This window comes from Oncorhynchus mykiss, chromosome 25 (assembly GCF_057628025.1).
Source record: "Oncorhynchus mykiss isolate SJ-2025 chromosome 25, ASM5762802v1, whole genome shotgun sequence".
NCBI lineage: Eukaryota > Metazoa > Chordata > Actinopteri > Salmoniformes > Salmonidae > Oncorhynchus > Oncorhynchus mykiss.
Window position 1 is genome coordinate 43,670,281 of NC_143046.1, and position 21,968 is coordinate 43,692,248.

Genomic DNA, 21,968 nt, shown 5'->3' on the forward strand with positions numbered 1-21,968 from the left:
AGTAGGAGGTGCTGCTCAGACTATAGTTTTTTTTTCCCTGATAGAGGATATAACATTGAAGATCTGCCGTTGTCTCAAAGGTATAAATTCAACATATTTTATACACTGTTTATCCATGTTGAAAATTGGTTACCATGATGACAATCCAGTGGTTGAAATGTCACTCTCAAAACAATAGTTTACATTAATGACTTTTTTCAAATGTAATGTATTTTCCATGTCACAATACTTTGTCATATTATGCTGAAACAACATTGATTCAACCCAGTGGGGCATTCAGTCTCTCTAATTCTCTCTCTCTCTCCCGCCCCTCTCTCTCTGTGTACCTCTCTATTCCTCTGTCACTCTTTCTCGCAGACACTCTTTCTCTCTCCCTCTTTCTGTCTGTCTGACTCTCTTCGTCTCTCTCTCCCTCTCTCTCTCCCTTCCTCTCTCCCCTCTCTTTATTCTTTAGTCTCCTCCCTCCTGAAAAAAAGGGAGAGAAACAACAGAACCTTTCCCTCTTCCACACTTCCTCTCAAATGATCAACCTGTGTGAGCTCACCACATTCTCCTTAGCTCCCATTCACCTCCCCATCTGCAACACAGAGATCATTTCAATCTTTCTGGCAGGCATCAGAAAAGGGGCTACTGTCCCTTTAAATCCTCCCCATTATGATTCCTGGAGCAAGCAGCTGGCCATAAAAAAGGAGGGAGAAAGAAGGAGAATAGCACACACTCCCGCCAAAACACACTGACACACACACTCATGCCCCCACTGGCTCTGTCCAGTGACTCCAGTCCAGCTCTGACAAGTGAAAAAGAAGAGCCTATTGTGGATTTGGGATTTGTACAGCCCTCTGTACTTAGTGGGATAAGTTTATTTTCCCAGAGCTAAGCTCTTGTCAGACTTGCAGAGACGATGCCTTCCTTTTGCCTAGTCTCAAAAACCGCTCAGTGGATTTGGTAGTTGCTCAGATCATTTTTTGCAAGTTATTCCAACGGGAGGGATAGAGAGACTGTGCCAGAGAATGCTCCCACAGCTCATAAGGATTCTATATGTCTTGTCTTTTAGCTTTTTTCATGGTGGCTTTATCAGGTAAGAAAGACATTGCATTGCTTGTGGATTATCTTTCACTGTTATTTGCAGCAAAGTGCATTTGAAGCAGACTGCATTTGAAGCAGAGTGCATTTGCAGCAGAGTGCATTTGAAGCAGTTATTTCTCTTTTTTCTACTTTTTCTATTCGCTTATCAAGATCATATTACGACATCAGTTATTGGCTTACATTTTGCTGTGAGAAAGAAAAGGAATAAAATGTGAAGTTTTGATATATTGTTAATATAGATCTTGAGACTAACCATGCATTGCTACCTGACTTTTGTATCTTTGGACCATGGCAATCACATTCTAATATAAGATATTTGAGCCCTACAGCCTTTGTTTAAAAACACCATCCTTCAAAAGGGACATGTTGACCGCCGAGGCGGAAATATAGAGAGAAGTTGACCACTAACAATCGATTTATAATGATCATGTAAACCACGAGGGTAAAAATTTCTGCAACAATAACTGGCAACAAAGAGACACACAAACAATGGAATATTCACAGCATTGTCTCCTCAAGTGCAAAGTAACAAGTGATTCTACCTGGCATGTTACCCTTGTATTTACACAATACAATGGACATCTATATCTCACCCACAGCGAAACAGATAAGATAAGATAGAACCTGTTATGACCTAAACTACCTGTAGAGCATCCATAACTTCTGTTATATTTTTAACAATTTTTTTCAAGGAGGGAGTGTGGATACATGTACTGTATATTGTAACCATCATATAACAGTCACCATAACCTGGTCCCCTAAGCCTACTGAACCATTTATTTTTATTTTTAACAAATGCCTTATTTGGAAAAACGTCCGTCCTGAGGAGATTTCTGAAATGGCGAAATTAAATGAGTGTGCCAGCCTGACAAGTGTGCGAAGCTTGATTAATTATCATAGGAAAACAGCGGCATGCTGCTGTCTCTGTTCTGTTTAGACGGAAGAGACGAGCCGGTCTCTTTTGCTCTTCCTCTCTTGCTCCATCATCGCTGCCTTTTGTATTTTTCTCTCTGTTGCTTTCTCTTTCGCTCACTATCTTCCTCTCTTTAACTCTCTCCCTCAGTCGCTCACCCCCCTTCCCCATCTCTGTCTCTCTCTCTCTCCGTCCCCTATCCCTCTTCCCCGCCTGCTGCATCTCTCCTTGCGTAGCAGAAACTTTTGCAGTGAACGCTTTCCCTATTTCATGCCCTGTCAACCGCAGGTGTGGGAAAGGGATGGAATTAAGATCTGCATAATCCCACCGCCAGCCTCGACACTCGGTGAACCTCGGGTCTTGAGAGAGCAGCCCTTTAGCCTTGGCGAGCAGGTGACCTGACAGCACCTCCTCAGAGAAATCCTCCCAAAAGCCCACCAACCAGGCAGGGAAAGACGGAAGGGAGGGGAGGGGGTGTAGGGGAGGAAGAGAAAAAGGAAAGAGGGGAGCAAGAGGTGTAGAAGGAAGCCAAGGAGGGCAGCGAAAGAGAGCAGGGAGAGAGAGAGTAGGACAGAGAGGTAGACTAAAGGGAGGGGACAGCCGGTGTGGGGGATGGGAGAAAGCAAAATATTGCGGGAAATAAGAGAGAGAGAGGGAAATTGGCAGAGACTGTAACGCGTCCAGTCCCCTGTGGGGAAGGAGGAAGGGGTAAGGGGGACCTGTGGCTTCTGTGGCTGGGTAACATGGTTGGTTTCTTAGGGACTGACAAGCCAGGACATCAAGCAGGGCACGGTAAATTACACGCTTTGTGATCAGTCATTGTAGGAGACTCACAGTAGATGTAGTGTGTGTGTGTATGTGTGTATGTGTGTGTGTGTGTGTGTGTGTGTGTGTGTGTGTGTGTGTGTGCGTACACGTCGCTGTGCAACCCAACGTGTGGAAAAAGACAGACACTGGCACCTATACCAGCATTTAGAAGCCGTAAAACTGCACAGATCCTGCTCCCAGTGCTATTTGGTCAACGAAGGGGGCCAGACTGAGTCAGAGCTGAGCTGGTTTGTCTTCATTATGCACCAAATGGATAAGAACATACTGAAATAGGGAGAGGGACAACCTCAGAGGGGACGACCTGTCTGTCGTCCCCTCTGAGCTGACCCATCTCATCACATGCCCCAGTGAGGGACAACAATGAACACTCGCCAGGACATACTTTATTAAATATGTACTTAACATGCAAATCCGGGGCAAATAGATGATTCAACTGGATGGTCATTGGATAGTAGACTTCGAGATTCCAGTGTTTTCTTATGAAAATGGGTCAGTGGTCATAATTATGTAAATAAGTGAGGGATTCGGTTGAGTGTGGTCTAGTGGGTGGATCACTTAAGTTATCGCACAAAGGGACATCTGAGAGAGCCCAGAGATCTTTGTTTGCTTATTAGGGGAGTCCTGGTTCCAGTTCAGATACTTTGCTCCAAGTCTTCCCTTAATGGGCAGAAGAGATCCGGGCAGTTTTAAAACGGAAGGTACAGGTAACTGCCAAAATAATGGAAAGACTTGAGTAAATGCGGGATACAAAGTGCATTGCCGGGCGGCAGGTAGCCTAGTGGTTAGAGCATTGGACTTGTAACCAAAAGGTTATCCCCGAGCTGACAAGGTAAAAAAAAATCTGTAGTTCTGCCCCACTGTTCCTAGTCCGTCATTGACATCATTCCTGAGTTAATTAAGCAATTAACATCCCATCATGCTTTGGATCAATGGCCTACTATGCCATCCACAGGAAGCATGGTTTGATTATGGTTTGATTATCCTGAAAAATGAGGTATGCCATCTCAACCCAGTTATTGGAGATTCTGGAGTGGCAATTTAACATTTCTACCACCATCAACAAAACACCAAATTATGGAATTTATTGTGGGAGAATGGTGTTTTCTCCCTCAAATAGAGTTCCAGACACTTGTAAAATCTACGCCAAGGTGTATTGAAGCTGTTCTGGCTCGTGGTGGCCCAACCAATGATTTACATATACACTAGATGATTGATGGGAGCGCTGTGTTGAACCCACCGTACCTCCATGAATCACAGTCCTGCTGCTAGGAGAATGTTTGGGTACAATGGTTCATACAGTGCCTTTGGAAAGTATTCAGACCCCTTGACATTTTGTTTCAGAGATCAAGGATCTCTCTGTACTTTGCTCCACCCATCTTTGCCTCGATCCTGACTAGTCTCCCAGTACCTGCAGCTGGAAAACATCCCCACAGCATTATGCTGCCACCACCATGCTTCACAGTAGGGATGGTGCCAGGTTTCCTCCAGATGTGATGATGTCATTCAGGCCAAAGAGTTCAATCTTGGTTTTATCAGACCAGAGAATCTTGTTTCTCATGGTCTGAGAGTCTTTAGGTGCCTTTTGGCTAACTCCAAGCGGGCTGCCATGTGCCTTTTACTGAAGAGTGGCTTCCATCTGACCACTTTACCATAAAGGCCTGATTAGGGGAGTGCTGCAGAGATGGGAGAACCTTCCAGAAGGACAACCATCTCCACAGAAGAACTGGAGCTCTGTCAGAGTGACCATCGGGTTCTTGGTCACCTCCCCAACCAAAGCCCTTCTCCCCCGATTGCTCAATTTGGCCGGGCGGCCAGCTCTAGGAAGAGCCTTGGTGGTTCCAAACTTCTTACATTTAAGAATGATGGAGGCCACTGTGTTCTTTGGGACCTTCAATGCTGCAGAAATGTTTTGGTACCCTTGCCCAGCTCTTTGCCTCGACACAATCCTGTCTAAGAGCTCTACGGACAATTCCCTCGACCTCTTGGCTTGCTCTGACATGCACTGTCAACTGTGGGACCTTATATGGACAGGTGTGTGCCTTTCCAAATCATGTCCAATCAATTGAATTTACCACAGGTGGACTCCATTCAAGAGGTAGAAACATCTCAAGGATGATTAATGCAAGCAGGATGCACCTGAGCTCAAGTTCGAGTCTCGTAGCAAAGGGTCTGAATACTTCTATAAATAAGGTATTTCTGTTTTTACTTTTTATAAACATGCACAAATTTCTAAAAACCTGTTTTCACTTTGTCGATATGAGGTATTGTGTGTTGATTGCTGAGGATCTTTTTTATTTAATCCATTTTAAATGAAGGCTGTAACGTAACAAAATGTGGATAAAGTCAAGGGGTCCTAAAACACTGTATATACTGAAAATATATCAACTTAATTAACATTCAACAATTTTACTGAGTTACAGTTCATACAACAAATTCAGTCAATTTAAATAAATTCATTAGGCCCTAATCTATGGATTTCACATGAGTGGGCAAGGGTTGCAGCCATGGTTGGGCCTGGGAGGGCACATGCCCACCTACTTGGGAACCAGGCCCCGCCAATCAGAATTAATTTTTCCCCACAGAAATACTCCTCAGCTGTCAGGATGGCTGGTCTCAGACGATCCTGCAGGTGAAGAAGCTGGATGTGGACTTCCTGGGCTGTCATGGTTACAAGTGGTCTGCGGTTGTTAGGCCGGTTGAATGTACTCCCAAATTCTCTAAAATTACGTTGGAGGCGGCTTAAAATAAACATTTCATTATCTGGCAACAGCTCTGGTGGACATTCCTCCAATCAGCATCCCAATTGCATGCTCCCTCAACTTGAGACATTTGTGGCATTGTTGTGTGACAAAACCACACGTTTTAGAATGGCCTTTTATTGTCCACTGCACAAGGTGCACCTGTTTAATGATCATGCTGTTTAATCATCTTCTTAATACGCCACCTGTCAGGTGAATGGATTTTCTTGGCAGAGGAGAAATGCTCACCAACAGGGATGTAAACAAATTAATGCACAAGATTTTAGAGAAATATGCTTTTTGTGTGTATGGAAAATTTGCTGGGATCTTTTAACAGCTCATGACAAATCTCTTGTTAATAACTAAGGCCCCAATTCCCAATTCCAACCGGAGTCCCTTTTTTATGCACTTCTCTCCATGCATATTCTGACCTGCTATTCATTTTGGGTGGAGATTGAATACATTAAGATGTGTCGGAGGTGTGTCTACAGATACTTCTCATTCTGATCTTAACTTAATTTCCTAATAATTCCACCAACTTTATACGAGAGGACACCATGAATAAGGTCTATTAAACTTACTGGTTCCAAGTGGAAGAAGCGTGTACTTGATTTTTTTGATAGAAATAACAACATTCTACATGCACTGTAATTTACAACTTGATAAGAGCTATTGATAAGAGCCAGGTAAATGAGAAGTCCGTTTGGATAAGGGAATTGTAAACATGAATAACAGTTGTTTTAGATAGGCTATAATTTACCTTATAATTGCTGGAGACAATTGTGAAACCAGTCATATTGCAGAACATTGAAGCATATCAACATATCAACTTTCCCACAGTAAAGTTTCTGAAATGCTGTGCCATTATGCAAAATTGTATGACCTTTTAACTTGCAAGGATGGGCACTCAAATGTCTTAATTATAGGCTACCCTGACTTTATGTTTACTGTTTCTATCATGTTAAATATTAGTCACTATGAGTATCGACCGCCAATAGGCCTAATTACAACACATATTGAACTGCCAATTTACTGTTAGTTTGCTTCAGTTGATTAATTTACCTCCATAAATGCCATCACAGATCATTAGTAACAGTTGACATTCATTTAAAAAAATTAAAATGAAATTGTTATGGAGCGAGCACAGACCAAGTCAATACAGTTTAAACCTGATGCATGGTGAAATGCTTGGCTGTGTCATCACACAGTTCAATGGTTAGTGCAGGCAGTGGATTGTACACCATTCTCCCTATTATAAATCTACATACAGTTGAAGTCAGAAGTTTATATACACCTTAACCAAAGGATCACCATTTTATTAAAGAATGTGAAATGTCAGAATAACAGTAGAGAGAATGATTTATTTCAGCTTTTATTTCTTTCATCACATTCCCAGTGGGTCAGAAGTTTACATACACTCAATTCGTATTTGGTAGCATTGCCTTTAAATTGTTTAACTTGGGTCAAACGATTTGGGTAGCCTTCCACAAGCTTCCCACATTAAGTTGGGTGAATTTTGGCTCATTCCTCCTGACAGAGCTGGTGTAACTGAGTCAGGCTTGTAGGCCTCCTTGCTCGCACATGTTTTTCAGTTCTGCCCACACATTTTCTATAGGCTTAAGGTCAGGGCTTTGTGATGGCCTCTCCAATACCTTGACTTTGTTGTCCTTAAGCCATTTTGCCACAACTTCGGAAGTATGCTTGGGGTCATTGTCCATTTGGAAGACCCATTTGTGACCAAGCTTTAAATTCATGACTGATGTCTTGAGATGTTGCTTCAACATAAGCACATAATTTTCCTTCCTCATGTTGCCATTTATTTTGTGAAGTGCACCAGTTCCTGCTGCAGCAAAGCACCCCTACAACATGATATTGCCACCCCAGTGCTTCACGGATGGGATGGTGTTCTTCGGCTTGCAAGCATCCCCCTTTTTCCTCCAAACATAACGATGGTCATTATGGCTAAACAATTATATTTTGTTTCATCAGACCAGAGGACATTTCTCTAAAAAGTACGGTCTTTGTCCCCATGTCCAGTTGCAAACCGTAGTCTGGCTGTTGAATGGCAGTTTTGGAGCAGTGGCTTCATCCTTGCTGAGCGGCCTTTCAGGATCTGTCAATATATGACTCGTTTTACTGTGGATATAGATAATTTTGTACCTGTTTCCGCCAGCATCTTCACAAGGTCCTTTGCTGTTGTTCTGGGATTGATTTGCATTTTTCGCACCAAAGTACGTTAATCTCTCGGGGACAGAACGCGTCACCTTCCTGAGCAGTATGACGGCGGCGTGGTCCCATGGTGTTTATACTTGCATACTGTTGTTTGTACAGATGAATGTGGTACCTTCAGGCATTTGGAAAATGCTCCCAAGGATGAACCAGACTTGTGGAGGTCTACATTTTTTTTTAGATTTTCCCATTATGTCAAGCAAAGAAGCACTGAGTTTGAAGCTAGGCCTGATATACATCCACAGGTACACCTTCAATTTACTTAAATGATGTCAATTAGCCTATCAGAAGCTTCTAAAGCCATGATATCATTTTCTGGAATTTTCCAAGCTGTTTAAAAGGCACAGTCAACTTGACTTTGTTGTAAGATTCAGTCCCACTGGAATTGTGATACAGTGATTTATAAGTGAAATAATCTGTCTGTAAACAATTGTTGGAAAAATTACTTGTGTCATGCACAAAGTAGATGTCCTTACCGACTTGCCAAAACTATAGTTTGTTAGCAAGAAATTTGTGGAGGGGTTGAAAAACGAGTTTTAATGACTCCAACCTAAGTGTCTGTAAACTTCCGACTTCTACTGTACGCTAATCGTCCAAAACTACCACAGGTTAAAGAACAATGTGGCTATTTTCAGAATTCAATCACACCACAGTATTTTTTATTCATCAATATATTTTGCGTGTGAAGTGTCTTGAAACTTAATTTTTTTTTTATTCATACATACTTTCCTAACCCTAAAACGTGCCTAAATAATCTACAAGATCAGTCTTCTACCAGTTGTTGTTGAAACGAAAATGAATATGCATATATTTACATGGCTTTCATTCATTGATCCCTTTTTTCTGAACCTATTCTCTCTATGTATTCTAGTCTGTTGACTAAATTCTAATTAAAAAAGATACACTGTATTTAAATGGAGGGTTTAAGATAAGATAAATATACTGAAAATCCTATTGAATGAAAATCCCATGAGAAAATTTGTTGGCTGCAAGTGGGTTTTCAGCAGTAGAATTACATTTATTCCGCATGCGCAAGTGAACCAGGCCTGCAATGCCCGTTACGCACCTTGATAAGGTAAGTCTGAATACCAACTACTGAGAAATGCATATGAAAAGGTGTGTATAAGAAAGGCATAATTTCCTAAATCTGAATCAGGGCTTATGTGTACGAGGGGACATATTTTAATCTTTAGGTTTATTGAGACCGAATCTGAGGAGCATTAAGATCAGAATTGGGATGGTGTTTCGGTCTTACTCTCTTACATTTCTCTGACTCAGCCATTTTTTAAGTTTTTCACTTCCTTTCCAAAAACATGTGAGAATAGAGTAATGAAGAGATGTTTTGGGTAAAAGGAGGAATGTCACATAGTAAAATAGGGGGTGTTTATATTTTTCTTGTTTCACACATGCACAAGTGTGCAACCTGTACAAGTGTGTGATGTGAAATGGAAATTTGTTTTTTTTGCATCTCCCACTCCCCCTGAAACATCCTCTGAGCGAGGAATCACGGCCAGGGATAAGCCATTATTCATGGAAATCCTGGAGCAATTAGGGTTAAGTGCCTTGCTCAAGGGCAGATCGGAATATCTTTTTCCCTAGTTGGCTCAGGGATTGTAATTTTCGGGCTCTGACTACTGGCCCAACACTCTAACCCAGTGTTTCCCAAACTCGGTTCTGGGGACCCCAAGGTGTGTATGTTTAGGTTTTTGCCCTAGTCCTACACAGCCCATTCAAATAATCAAAGTTCAGTGATTAGTTGATTATTTGAGTCAGCCGTGTAGTGCTAGGACAAAAAAGTAAAACGTGCACCCCTTGGGGTCCCGGAGGACCGAGTTTGGGAAACGCTGCTCTAACCACTAGGCTACCTGCCGCGGGAGGAGAGAAAGGACAGATGTGATGTGAGTTAATGGTTAGAAAATGAGGGCCAAGTTGGATGGTGGGAGGTGAAAAGGGGCTGTTCTCATCTGTCTGTTGTCTCTGCCTCGAAGGAGTGTGCTACAAGGATTGACTCAAACAAGATAAGGAGTACAAAAAGACAATGGATACCAAGTGCATGTGACTGAAAAATATAGTGGAGACAAAATAAAATAATATAATTCTTGGTAGAAAACCACCAAAAACTTTGAATATGGGCCCAGCCACACATATTTCACCTCTGTTGAAACCATATTGAGCCAATGTTTGTGTATGGGGCTCATCATTCGTTGACAGACAACAGAGATCTTGGACAGTCATATGTCATTATCTATCATTTTTAGTTAAATGTTAAAATGGATACATAACGCATTCTTCACACGTTTCATCCATGAACAGGCAGGCGGGTACTTGATAACAGCTTCAAAATACAAACACTCAGACATAAAAAATAAAAATATTCCTTCGGATAGACTGTTACCACTTTACCATTCATGCCCTGTGCACAGTTGTCTGAAAGTGTTTACCAGCAGCTTACTTAAGCTCAATAGCCTACTGTCCAGCCAGACCTGCACTAATTTCGTACAGAACAAACCAAATTTTCCCTCTACTATCAATACTTGTTTCGTCGCATGGACGGCTTTAGGCAAACAGGGTGAATGAGCCCACAAACCCAAGGCATACATTCAATCGTACATTCCTCTTTGCCAGGGCTCACTTGAAAAAACAGATTCCTATCTCAAATGGGAATTTTTATTTAAAAAAATGCAAAACATGCTCATGGAACCCAAAAAATGTCTACTAGGACATAGACACAAAACCGTCTTGTGCTTCAGTGAGCATTAGATTGTAGTGTGGATATATGGCCCCGAGAGGTGACAACTTACTAATGGTCTCTCCAGAGAGAGCCAATGTGTTCGTGGCAGAGGCTGACACCTCGGGCTGGGAGACAAGAGACGGATGGTTCTCAGCCCATTTCACCAGGCGTGTGACCTTTTCCACGTCCTTACCATGAGATGAACTGTGCATAACAGCCTCCTTTTGTCCACGACTGAAGGATAAGGGATTGGCAAAAGCAGATCACTGAGATCTGACTGTGAGAGTATGTGGGGCTGAGAGGTACAGTAGCCTGGGATCCTCACTGAATATCATGTTGTCGGTGTCTGGAATAAGGGTTTTGCAAAAATCATGTGTTTGCAAAGAAGACTATTCTGACCTGCTATAATTTAGCTAATTCTAAGTGCTCTCTGTTGAAGCAGGCCCAGACAATGAATTAAGTGAAAATTAGTATTCAGTTTCCATTTGCAACACAGGAACAGGGGCCAATTCTGTAATATCTTCTTGTCAAGCACATGACCTCACATGGACAGTAACTGTTTTTTGTTTTTTTTATACCCAACTTCTTCCCTGAGAGAGAATTGACACTATGGATTTTTATCTTGTAGTAAACCTTGCCTGCTGCTTGCCCGGGCTTGTGTGGCAAAGTTGACAATGTGCCATTTCTCCACTGTCAGGCCCCAAACCCTGAGCCAAACCCAGAGCCACTGAATAAAACACCCATCATGAAGTGTAACTGATGCAGATGATGGGAGCCCAGTGTAAACCTTTAATCTTTCTTTCCTGACAGTCCCCCTAATAATTAAGGCTACATCCGAAATGCAACCCTATTCCACTACTTACCACCTATATGGCTCTGGTCAAAAGTAGTGTGTTATGTAGGGAATGGGTTACCATTTGGGATGCATACTTACAGAGAGGTGGGCTGTTGCTGTTGCTCGGGTCTGGCTCACACAACCAGCAGAGCATCAATTCAAATATTGTTTGGGGTTGGCGCACACGACTTATCAGCTCTTCCAAATCTAAACCTAAGGGATCCCAGGGGTGCCAGAAAGCATTTAGGACGTTTTACCACTACATGCCTCGACAAAATGTGGCCCAAGCTACCAAGGCCAGCGTCCAACCAGCTGCTGCACTGATATGCGGAGTCCAGGATTAACAGAGAGGATTGAGAAAGGAATAGAAAAGGATACGCTGCTCCACGTTAATGCGAAATAACAACTTGTATTTTTACGCAGTGCGAGAGAGGTATGCGATAATGAGGTGAGACAGTCTTATTGCAGTCACAAGACACATTTGAATGCTGACAGTGTTTCCAAAACCTCTATCTTTGACGACCACGCCTGAGTTGTGTACATTAGGGCACTTTACATTAACAGATACACCACAGTTCAAAAGTTTGGGGACTCTTAGAAATGTCCTTGATTTCCATGAAAACATACATGAAATGAGTTGCAAAATTAATAGGAAATACAATCAATACGTTGACAAGGTTATAAATAATAATTGTGTCTTTCAAACTTTGCTTTTGTCAAAGAGTCCTCCATTCGCAGCAATTACAGCCTTGCAGACTTTTGGCATTCTAGTTGTCATTTTTTAAATGTAATCTGAAGAGATTTCGCCCCATGCTTCCTGAAACACTTCCCACAAGTTGGATTGGCTTGATAGGCACTTCTTACGTACTCAATGGGTTTGAGATCCGGTGACTGTGCTGGCCACTCCATTATAGACAGAATACCAGCTGACTGCTTCTTCCTTAAATAGTTTTTGCATAGTTTGGAGCTGTGCTTTGGGTTCTTTTTCACCTTTATTTATCCAGGTAGGCTAGTTGAGAACAAGTTCTCATTTGCAACTGCGACCTGGCCAAGATAAAGCATAGCAGTGTGAACAGACAACACAGAGTTACACATGGAGTAAACAATTAACAAGTCAATAACACAGTAGAAAAAAGGAGAGTCTATATACATTGTGTGCAAAAGGCATGAGGAGGTAGGCGAATAATTACAATTTTGCAGATTATCACTGGAGTGATAAATGACCAGATGGTCATGTACAGGTAGAGATATTGGTGTGCAAAAGAGCAGAAACTAAAATAATTAAAAACAGTATGGGGATGAGGTAGGTAAAAAATGGGTGGGCTATTTACCGATAGACTATGTACAGCTGCAGCGATCGGTTAGCTGCTCAGATAGCAGATGTTTGAAGTTGGTGAGGGAGATAAAAGTCTCCAACTTCAACGATTTTTGCAATTCGTTCCAGTCACAGGCAGCAGAGAACTGGAACGAAAGGCGGCCAAATGAGGTGTTGGCTTTAGGGATGATCAGTGAGATACACCTGCTGGAGCGCGTGTTACGGGTGGGTGTTGCCATCGTGACCAGTGAACTGAGATAAGGCGGAGCTTTACCTAGCATGGACTTGTAGATGACCTGGAGCCAGTGGGTCTGGCGACGAATATGTAGTGAGGGCCAGCCGACTAGAGCATACAGGTCGCGGTGGTGGGTGGTATAAGGTGCTTTAGTGACAAAACGGATGGCACTGTGATAAACTGCATCCAGTTTGCTGAGTAGAGTGTTGGAAGCAATTTTGTAGATGACATCGCCGTAGTCGAGGATCGGTAGGATAGTCAGTTTTACTAGGGTAAGTTTGGCAGCGTGAGTGAACGAGGCTTTGTTGCGGAATAGAAAGCCGACTCTAGATTTGATTTTCGATTGGAGATGTTTGATATGAGTCAGGAAGGAGAGTTTACAGTCTAGGCAGACACCTAGGTACTTATAGATGTCCACATATTCAAGGTCGGAACCATCCAGGGTGGTGATGCTAGTCAGGCGTGCGGGTGCAGGCAGCGAACGGTTGAAAAGCATGCATTTGGTTTTACTAGCGTTTAAGAGCAGTTGGAGGCCACGGAAGGAGTGTTGTATGGCATTGAAGCTCATTTGGAGGTTAGATAGCACAGTGTCCAAGGACGGGCCGGAAGTATATAGAATGGTGTCGTCTGCGTAGAGGTGGATCAGGGAATCGCCCGCAGCAAGAGCAACATCATTGATATATACAGAGAAAAGAGTCGGCCCGAGAATTGAACCCTGTGGCACCCCCATAGAGACTGCCAGAGGACCGGACAGCATGCCCTCCGATTTGACACACTGAACTCTGTCTGCAAAGTAGTTGGTGAACCAGGCAAGGCAGTCATCAGAAAAACCGAGGCTACTGAGTCTGCCGAATATGGTGATTGACAGAGTCGAAAGCCTTGGCAAGGTCGATGAAGACGGCTGCACAGTACTGTCTTTTATCGATGGCGGTTATGATATCGTTTAGTACCTTGAGCATGGCTGAGGTGCACCCGTGACCGGCTCAGAAACTAGATTGCACAGCGGAGGAGGTACGGTGGGATTCGAGATGGTCAGTGACCTGTTTGTTGACTTGGCTTTTGAAGACCTTAGATAGGCAGTGCAGGATGGATATAGGTCTGTAACAGTTTGGGTCCAGGGTGTCTCCCCCTTTGAAGAGGGGAATGACTGCGGCAGCTTTCCAATCCTTGGGGATCTCAGACGATATGAAAGAGAGGTTGAACAGGCTGGTAATAGGGGTTGCGACAATGGCGGCGGATAGTTTCAGAAATAGAGGGTCCAGATTGTCAAGCCCAGCTGATTTGTACGGGTCCAGGTTTTGCAGCTCTTTCAGAACATTGGCTATCTGGATTTGGGTAAAGGAGAACCTGGAGAGGCTTGGGCGAGTAGCTGTGGGGGGGGGGGGGGCGGAGCTGTTGGCCGAGGTTGGAGTAGCCAGGCGGAAGGCATGGCCAGCCGTTGAGAAATGCTTGTTGAAGTTTTCGATAATCATGGATTTATTGGTGGTGACCGTGTTACCTAGCCTCAGTGCAGTGGGCAGTTGGGAGGAGGTGCTCTTGATCTCCATGGACTTCACAGTGTCCCAGAACTTTTTGGAGTTGGAGCTACAAGATGCAAATTTCTGCCTGAAGAAGCTGGCCTTAGCTTTCCTGACTGACTGTATTGGTTCCTGACTTCCCTAAACAGTTGCATATCGCAGGGACTATTTGATGCTATTGCAGTCCGCCACAGGATGTTTTTGTGCTGGTCGAGGGCAGTCAGGTCTGGAGTGAACCAGGGGCTATATCTGTTCTTAGTTCTGCATTTTCTGAACGGAGCATACTTATCTAAAATGGTGAGGAAGTTACTTTTAAAGAATGACCAGGCATCCTCAACTGACGCGATGAGGTCAATGTCCTTCCAGGATACCCGGGCCAGGTCGATTAGAAAGGCCTGCTCACAGAAGTGTTTTTTGACAGTGATGAGGGGTGGTCGTTTGACTGCGGCTCCGTAGCGGATACAGGCAATGAGGCAGTGATCGCTGAGATCCTGGTTGAAGACAGCGGAGGTGTATTTGGAGGGCCAGTTGGTCAGGATGACATCTATGAGGGTGCCCTTGTTTACAGATTTAGGGTTGTACCTGGTGGGTTCCTTGATGATTTGTGTGAGATTGAGGGCATCTAGCTTAGATTGTAGGACTGCCGGGGTGTTAAAACCTGTTGATGCCAGGAGTTCCTCTAGAGGAACTCCTCCCCCCCGTTCAGCTCAAACCGTGGCGCATGGAACGCAAAAATATTCTTAGAAATATTTAACCTCCACACATTAACAAGTCCAATAGCTCAAATGAAAGATAAACACCTTGTTCATCTACCCAGCATGTCAGATTTTTAAAATGTTTTACGGCGAAAACACACCACATATTTATATTAGACCACCACCGAAACCAAGACAAGAGGCAGCCATTTTGTCCCAGAAAATATAAAATTATAAAAGCAGGATTAAAAAATAAATCATTCACTCACCTTTTGAAAATCTTCATCAGATGACAGTAATAGGACATGTTACACAGTACATTTTTTTTTCTTCAATAATATGCCATTTATATCCATAAATGTCCATTTACAATGAGCTCATGTTCAGAAATTACTCAAAAATGTCCGCAGGAAATCTAGGTAGCGCGGCAAGATAACGTAAATAGACATCATAAACTTTGGCTAAATATACATGTTCTACATATAGTTAGAAAGATACACTGCTTCTTTATGCAACCGCTTTGTTACATTTATTTTTAACGTTACAGAAATCGCACACTATTCAATATGCTGAGACGGCGCTCAGATACAAGCTACATTTCTCCGTAATGTTGGAGTCAACGGAAACACAGATTTAAGCATAAATATTCCCTTACCTTCGATGGTCTTCGTTCAGAATGTTCTGGAAGGGTTCATACTTACCCAATACATCGTTTGGTTTCAAGTCTTGCGTCTTTGTATTAGCTACTGCTAATAACATCAGCTGAAATGCACCCAAAATGTCCTCTGGTCCGGAAAAGTTGCGCATCAAAACTTCAAAATTACATATTATATGTCGACTAAACAGGTCAAACTAAGTGCAGAAGCAAGCTTTATGATGTTTTTAACACACAAAACAAATTTCAATTCAACCGGGCATCGTTTGCTCTTCCCAGGAGTGCTGGAACAAAGGAATGGCTGTGACCAATTCGCGCCCTAACGCACAGGTTTTTTCTCGCGGCACTTACTCAAATCACTCCCATAGGGCCAATTCTCGCGCGATTTGAACGATTAAACGCTCTACAGAATGTGGACATCTAGTGGAAGAGATGGAAAGTGTCCCCAGATCCATAAGTGGTTGGGAAGGGTGGGGGCGATGACGTCAAAGTTGCTCCAACTTTCATGACCACAAAACTAGTTTGGAAGAATGCATGCCCTGTGAGGTCTGCTATACTTACAGACATAATTCCAACGGTTTTAGAAGCTTTAGAGTGTTTTCTATCCAATAATAATTAGTATATGCATATATTAGCAATTTTTGACAATTTTTTTTTCAGTTTACTAGGGGTACCCAATTTCTCCAAAGGGGGCGTAAATCTGCCATGTCCTCAACAGGTTTTAATTAAGCATATCCCAGTTTAGGTCACCTAACAGAACAAACTCTGAAGCTAGATGGGGGGCGATCAATTCACAAATGGTGTCCAGGGCACAGCTGAGAGCTGAGGGGGGTCGGTAGCAGGCGGCAACAGTTAGAGACTTATTTCTGGAGAGAGTAATTTTAAAAATTAGTAGTTCGAACTGTTTGGGTATGGACCTGGAAAGTATGACATTACTTTGCAGGCTATCTCTGCAGTAGACTGCAACTCCTCCCCCTTTGGCGGTTCTATCTTGACGGAAAATGTTATAGTTAGGTATGGAAATCTCAGAATCTTTGGTGGCCTTCCTGAGCCAGGATTCAGACACGGCAGGGACATCAGGGTTAGCAGAGTGTGCTAAAGCAGTGAGTAAAACAAACTTAGGGAGGAGGCTTCTGATGTTGACATGCATGAAACCAAGGCTTTTTCGATCACAGAAGTCAACAAATGAGGGTGCCTGGGGACATGCAGGGCCTGGGTTTACCTCCACATCACCCGCGGAACAGAGGAGGAGTAGTATGAGGGTGCGGCTAGAGGCTATCAAAACTGGTCGCCTTGAGCGTTGGGGACAGAGAGTAAAAGGAGCAGATTTCTGGGCATGGTAGAATATATTCAGGGCATAATGCGCAGACAGGGGTATGGTGGGGTGCGGGTACAGCGGAGGTAAGCCCAGGCACTGGGTGATGATTAGAGAGAGGTTGTATCTCTGGACATGCTGGTTGTAATGGGTGAGGTCACCGCATGTGTGGGAGGTGGGACAAAGGAGGTATCAGGGGTATGAAGGGTGGAACTAGGGGCTCCATTGTAAACTAAAACAATGATAACTAACCTGAACAACAGTATACAAGGCATATTGACATTTGAGAGAGACATACAGCGAGGCATACAGTAATCACAGGTGTTGAATTGGGAGAGCTAGCTAAACAGTAGGTGAGACAACAACAGCTAATCAGCTGTCCTGTCGTAGGAGGAAATTGGCTCCAATTTAAGCGCCGTCCACAGGGTATGGCATGGCTTTGCAAAATGGAGTGATAACCTTCCTTCTTCAAGATCCCTTTTACCCTGTACAAATCTCCCACTTTACCACCACCAAAGCACCCCAGACAGATGGCGTCAAGCACTCCTCCAGCATCATTTCATTTTTTCTGCGTCTCACGAATGTTCATTTTTGTGATCCAAACACCTCAAACTTAGATTTGTCTGTCCTTAGCACTTGAGAGAGAATAAAGTAGACGGCGCGCCTCAAATGTCTGATTTATGACCCTATGTCCTGATGGCGCGTACATGCCCAAATTTGGGCATCCAACCAGGACATCCTTGAGGGAAGATGTCACACGGTTATGGCCATATAATGCATCCTGTTCCTGTTGTCACGTGTTAGAGGGTGTGTTATTTTGTATCTATATTGCATCTATTCATTTGAAGTTGTCATGATGATTGATGTGTAGGGACCTGGTTAAACTGGGGGGATGCGTTTGAACATTTCAAAGAGGATGACCCCACACCCACCTTAATTTATAATGCGTCTGCTGCCAAACGTCTGCTGACTGTTGTCTATGAAGCAGGAATGTGCGGGGGGGGGGATTGGGCCAAGATTGGGCCAAGAATTGGCCCCAGAAAAATAAACAAGATTTTAAAAGTAAAACCCAGAACATTAAACAGAAAATTATGTCTCCTAGGCCAATTCTTGGGGTCTCTTGTCATGATCCAAATAATAAAAGCATCGAGGATGTTTTGTGTGAGGCCCCTGATTGTTTTAAAGGGGTTTTGGATACGAGTGATGGATATATGGCTTACATATTCCAACCTGAGGATTATACATTATACAACATTTTCACAGACAGCAGACCCAAACCCCTTTATCATGCAAAACATTATAGCTTGGAGTTCAGGCGGTATCTGGGATAACAGGGTATCAACTGTCTCAAATATGTCTGTTGGCTCAGCCATTTGGATAATTAATGATGTGTGTTCTTGTGGTATTCTGGAAGGATACATGTTACATATGTTTTTAGGGCCTGTATTTGTATTTTTTAATCGGATTGCTGTTTAAGAAACGTGGTATTGTTCTATGCCAGAAGGATAGATCCTAACTGTATTGTCGCTCGAGTAAAGACACCATTCGTTTGTGGAGCAAAACAGTTGATACCCTGTTATCCCAGATACCGCCTGAACTCCAAGCTATAATTAACCATATGAATGAGGCTTGGGTAACAAACATAATACCGATAGATGAAACCATATTATCCCAGAATCCCGCCGAACTCATAGAAATAATGAATCGTATGAATGAGTCAGGGACGACCGATGAAAACCTGTTATCCCAGATTCCTGAAGCCCTCATATTGTTAATTAACCAGATGAATGAGAGCTTAAGATCTTCTACACCGGACCACCCGCCATTAACTCCCATGTCCAAAGAGTCTGAAACGCAATACAATGTTTTTGAGGAATTGGAAAATTGTCTAATAAATCAGGAAGTGTCCGGGTTGTGTACCGAAATAAATTCTGCAAAACAGAGATTCGACAGTTTTTCAATTTCACATGGGTGAATCAGAATCTTGAATATGCGGTTTTATGTAATGATATTGGATACTCTGAACGAACTGTTAGACAGGGCAAGAGATTATGGCGAACCTCGTGATGTCTTACAGTTGGAAATTTGTGGAGATAGCCTGCATAATACTGTATCTCTTCTCAGCCCTTGGCTGAAGATGAACATTCAGACAAATACGTGTTCTATGATTTTGAGACAAATCAGCAATCAGGGGTTCATTTGCCTATTTTTGTATCTACCATGACTTTCAAGGGTGATAAGTGGTCGGCAGAGGGGCCCAATTATGCACTCCTCTTTCTAAAACACTTTAGAAAACCCCAGTACAGAAACTTCACGTTTATAGCGCACAATTCTAGAGCCTATGACTCCTACCTTCTTCTGAACCCCTTGATACAGCAAGAAGTTGCACCAAGTGTCATAGCTCAAGGTAGTAAAATCTTGTGTTTTGTAGACCACGCCTTCAACCAGAGATACTGTACATTGACAGTTTAAGCATCTTACCCATGAGATTGGCTCAAATGCCAGAGGCCTTGGGTTTTGACAACTCTGTGAAAGGTTGGTTTCCCCACTTCTTCACATCTGAGGAGAATCTACATTATATTGGATCTTATCCCAGCCCCGAAATGTACGGGTGTGATCAAATGTCTCCCAAAGAGCGAGAGAGATTCATGACGTGGTACGAAACAGTAAGACATAGCACCTAAAGAGATGGAAACATACTGTGACAATGTGGTTATACTTCGTGATGGATGCCTCAGATTCATAGAAGAGGTAATCAAAGATGCAGGCATTGACCCCTGGAGTTGTACAACTATTGCATCGGCATGCATGAAAACCTATCGTACACACTTTCTACCTACAGCATCTATAGCTATCCCCTCGCCTGACAACTACCGATGCCAATTTAAGTCATACTCTAGTGGGTCCATTCAATGGTTGGAGTACTTGGCCCAGGATAAAGACATTTTTATTCAACATGCTTTGAATAGGGATGAGAAGACGTTTGGGCCTTATCATGTAGATGGATGTTTGAGTACAACGGTTGTTTCTTCCACAGATGTATATCTTGCTTTGTGCCCCAGGCCATTTGTGTCCTAACCCAAAATACTTTTGGGGAAATGTATCAAGAGTTTCAAGACAAATTGTAATCTTTACAGGCTACTTACGGGTTAAAAGTGAATGAGATGTGGGAGCATGAGTGGACCGCACTCACAAAGTTTGATCCTCATGTTCGAGCTTTCCTTTCCAGCTTTGACACACCAGAACCCTTGGAACCACAACAGGCCTTGTATGGACGCCGTACCAATGCTTTGACATTGAGGTATGTAGCGCAAAGTTGATCATTAAAGACCCCTAAGAATTTCTGGAATTTGTTTTTTCGGACCAATACGTAATTTCACATTTTTCTTTCTTGAGTCAAGACATTGCCCTGGTGCAATCGAGATGTAACAAGAAGTGGGTTCTACCCCTGGGTAATGTAAAAGTGTTTCTTGCAGCATGTACCACGGCCTATGGCCGACTTGAACTATACACCCTCATGGAGCAGCTTCAGAGGCGGGTTCTTTACCACAACACAGACTCTGTGGTCTATGTAAGCAAATAAGGTGATTGGAACCCCCCACTTAGCAACTATCTGGGTGGTTTAATGAGTGAACTCGAAGATGGTGGCCATATCACAGAATGGTCCTCCTGTGGTCCCAAAATCTGTGCTTTTAGGACTAAAGACAATCACGTGGTGTTGAAAGCCAAAGGCGTGACTCACAACTATGAAAATGCCCCGCGTGTAAACTTGGAATCAATCACACGCTTGTTTGAGGGGTTCATAAACGACCGGAATAGTGACTTGGAGATTTTGAGCTACTACAAAAAAATGATTAGGGATAAAAAGGGCTTCCATCTAAGAAATGCCCCACTCACTAAAAGATTCAGGGTAGTCTGACAAGAGACTGCTTTTACCTGACGGGACCACATTTCCCTTTGGCTACTGACTTATGCTACAAGCCCCAGTGTGTCTTAAAGCTTAAGATATAATGACTGCTGTAGAAGGTTTTGACCCCCGGTTGCAACTACCATTTTCGGCCTTAATCGCAGGCCCCTCCAATAGTGGTAAAACCTGTTTTGTAAAAAGTATTTTACAGAATTCTGAACGTGTGTTTTCTCAAAAGCCTGACAATATTGTGTGGTGTTATTCGTGTTATCAACCTTTGTATGATGATTTGTTGAAGAAAATAAAAATCAAGTTTGTTGAAGGAATACCTGAATCCCTGTCTGATGATGAACTTCTCCCTGCTGGTTTTGGATGATGCTATTTTCAGGTAGCGAACATCCTGAAATTGCATGAGCTTTTACCCAATATACTCATCATAGAAACCTGTCCGTGCTTTACTTGGTGCAGAATGTGTTTCACCAAGGTAAAAATAGCCGTACCATTAGTTTGAACGCCAATTACCTGGTTTTGTTCAAAAACCCTAGAGACAAGCTACAAATTAACACTCTAGCTCAGCAGATGTACCCGGGAAAGAAATCCTACTTTATGGAGAGCTATGAGGACGCTACCAAAGCGCCATTTTCTTATTTAATCATGGATTTAAAAGCAAATATTCCAGAACACCTGAGGCTACGAACCGGTCTGTTCCCATGGGAGTGGCCGGCTCCGCACATTCCTAAAAAGTAACCACTATGTCTCTGCGTTTAAAAAGAAACCCGCCCCTCTTGAGAAGCCTAGTTGGGGCTACAGCTAAAGAACAGGAGGCCATCTTGGGTCACTGTTCTTCAGATCTCATATTATCCCTATGTGAGATTGCTTTGAATCTTCTCAAAGGACACATTCCACTCCCCCTGACCCAATTAAAAAAATTAAAGAGACAAAAGACCGCGATCAAACTTTGCCAATAAA

At 43.0% G+C, this 21,968-nt stretch overlaps 1 protein-coding gene across 2 annotated transcripts in view; it reads left to right on the forward strand.

Moving 5' to 3' along the window:
• The first annotated feature begins 682 nt into the window (after positions 1–682).
• The window catches only part of LOC110505193 (glycine receptor subunit alpha-4-like), a 116,507-nt gene continuing 95,221 nt past the window's right edge, over positions 683–21,968 (forward strand). For both annotated transcript variants that reach the window (XM_090219971.1, XM_021584243.3), the window contains exon 1: positions 683–1,078. In XM_090219971.1, the coding sequence (XP_090076097.1) occupies positions 1,011–1,078 (68 nt within the window). In that variant the 5' untranslated portion in view covers positions 683–1,010. The remainder of the gene's footprint in view (positions 1,079–21,968) is intronic.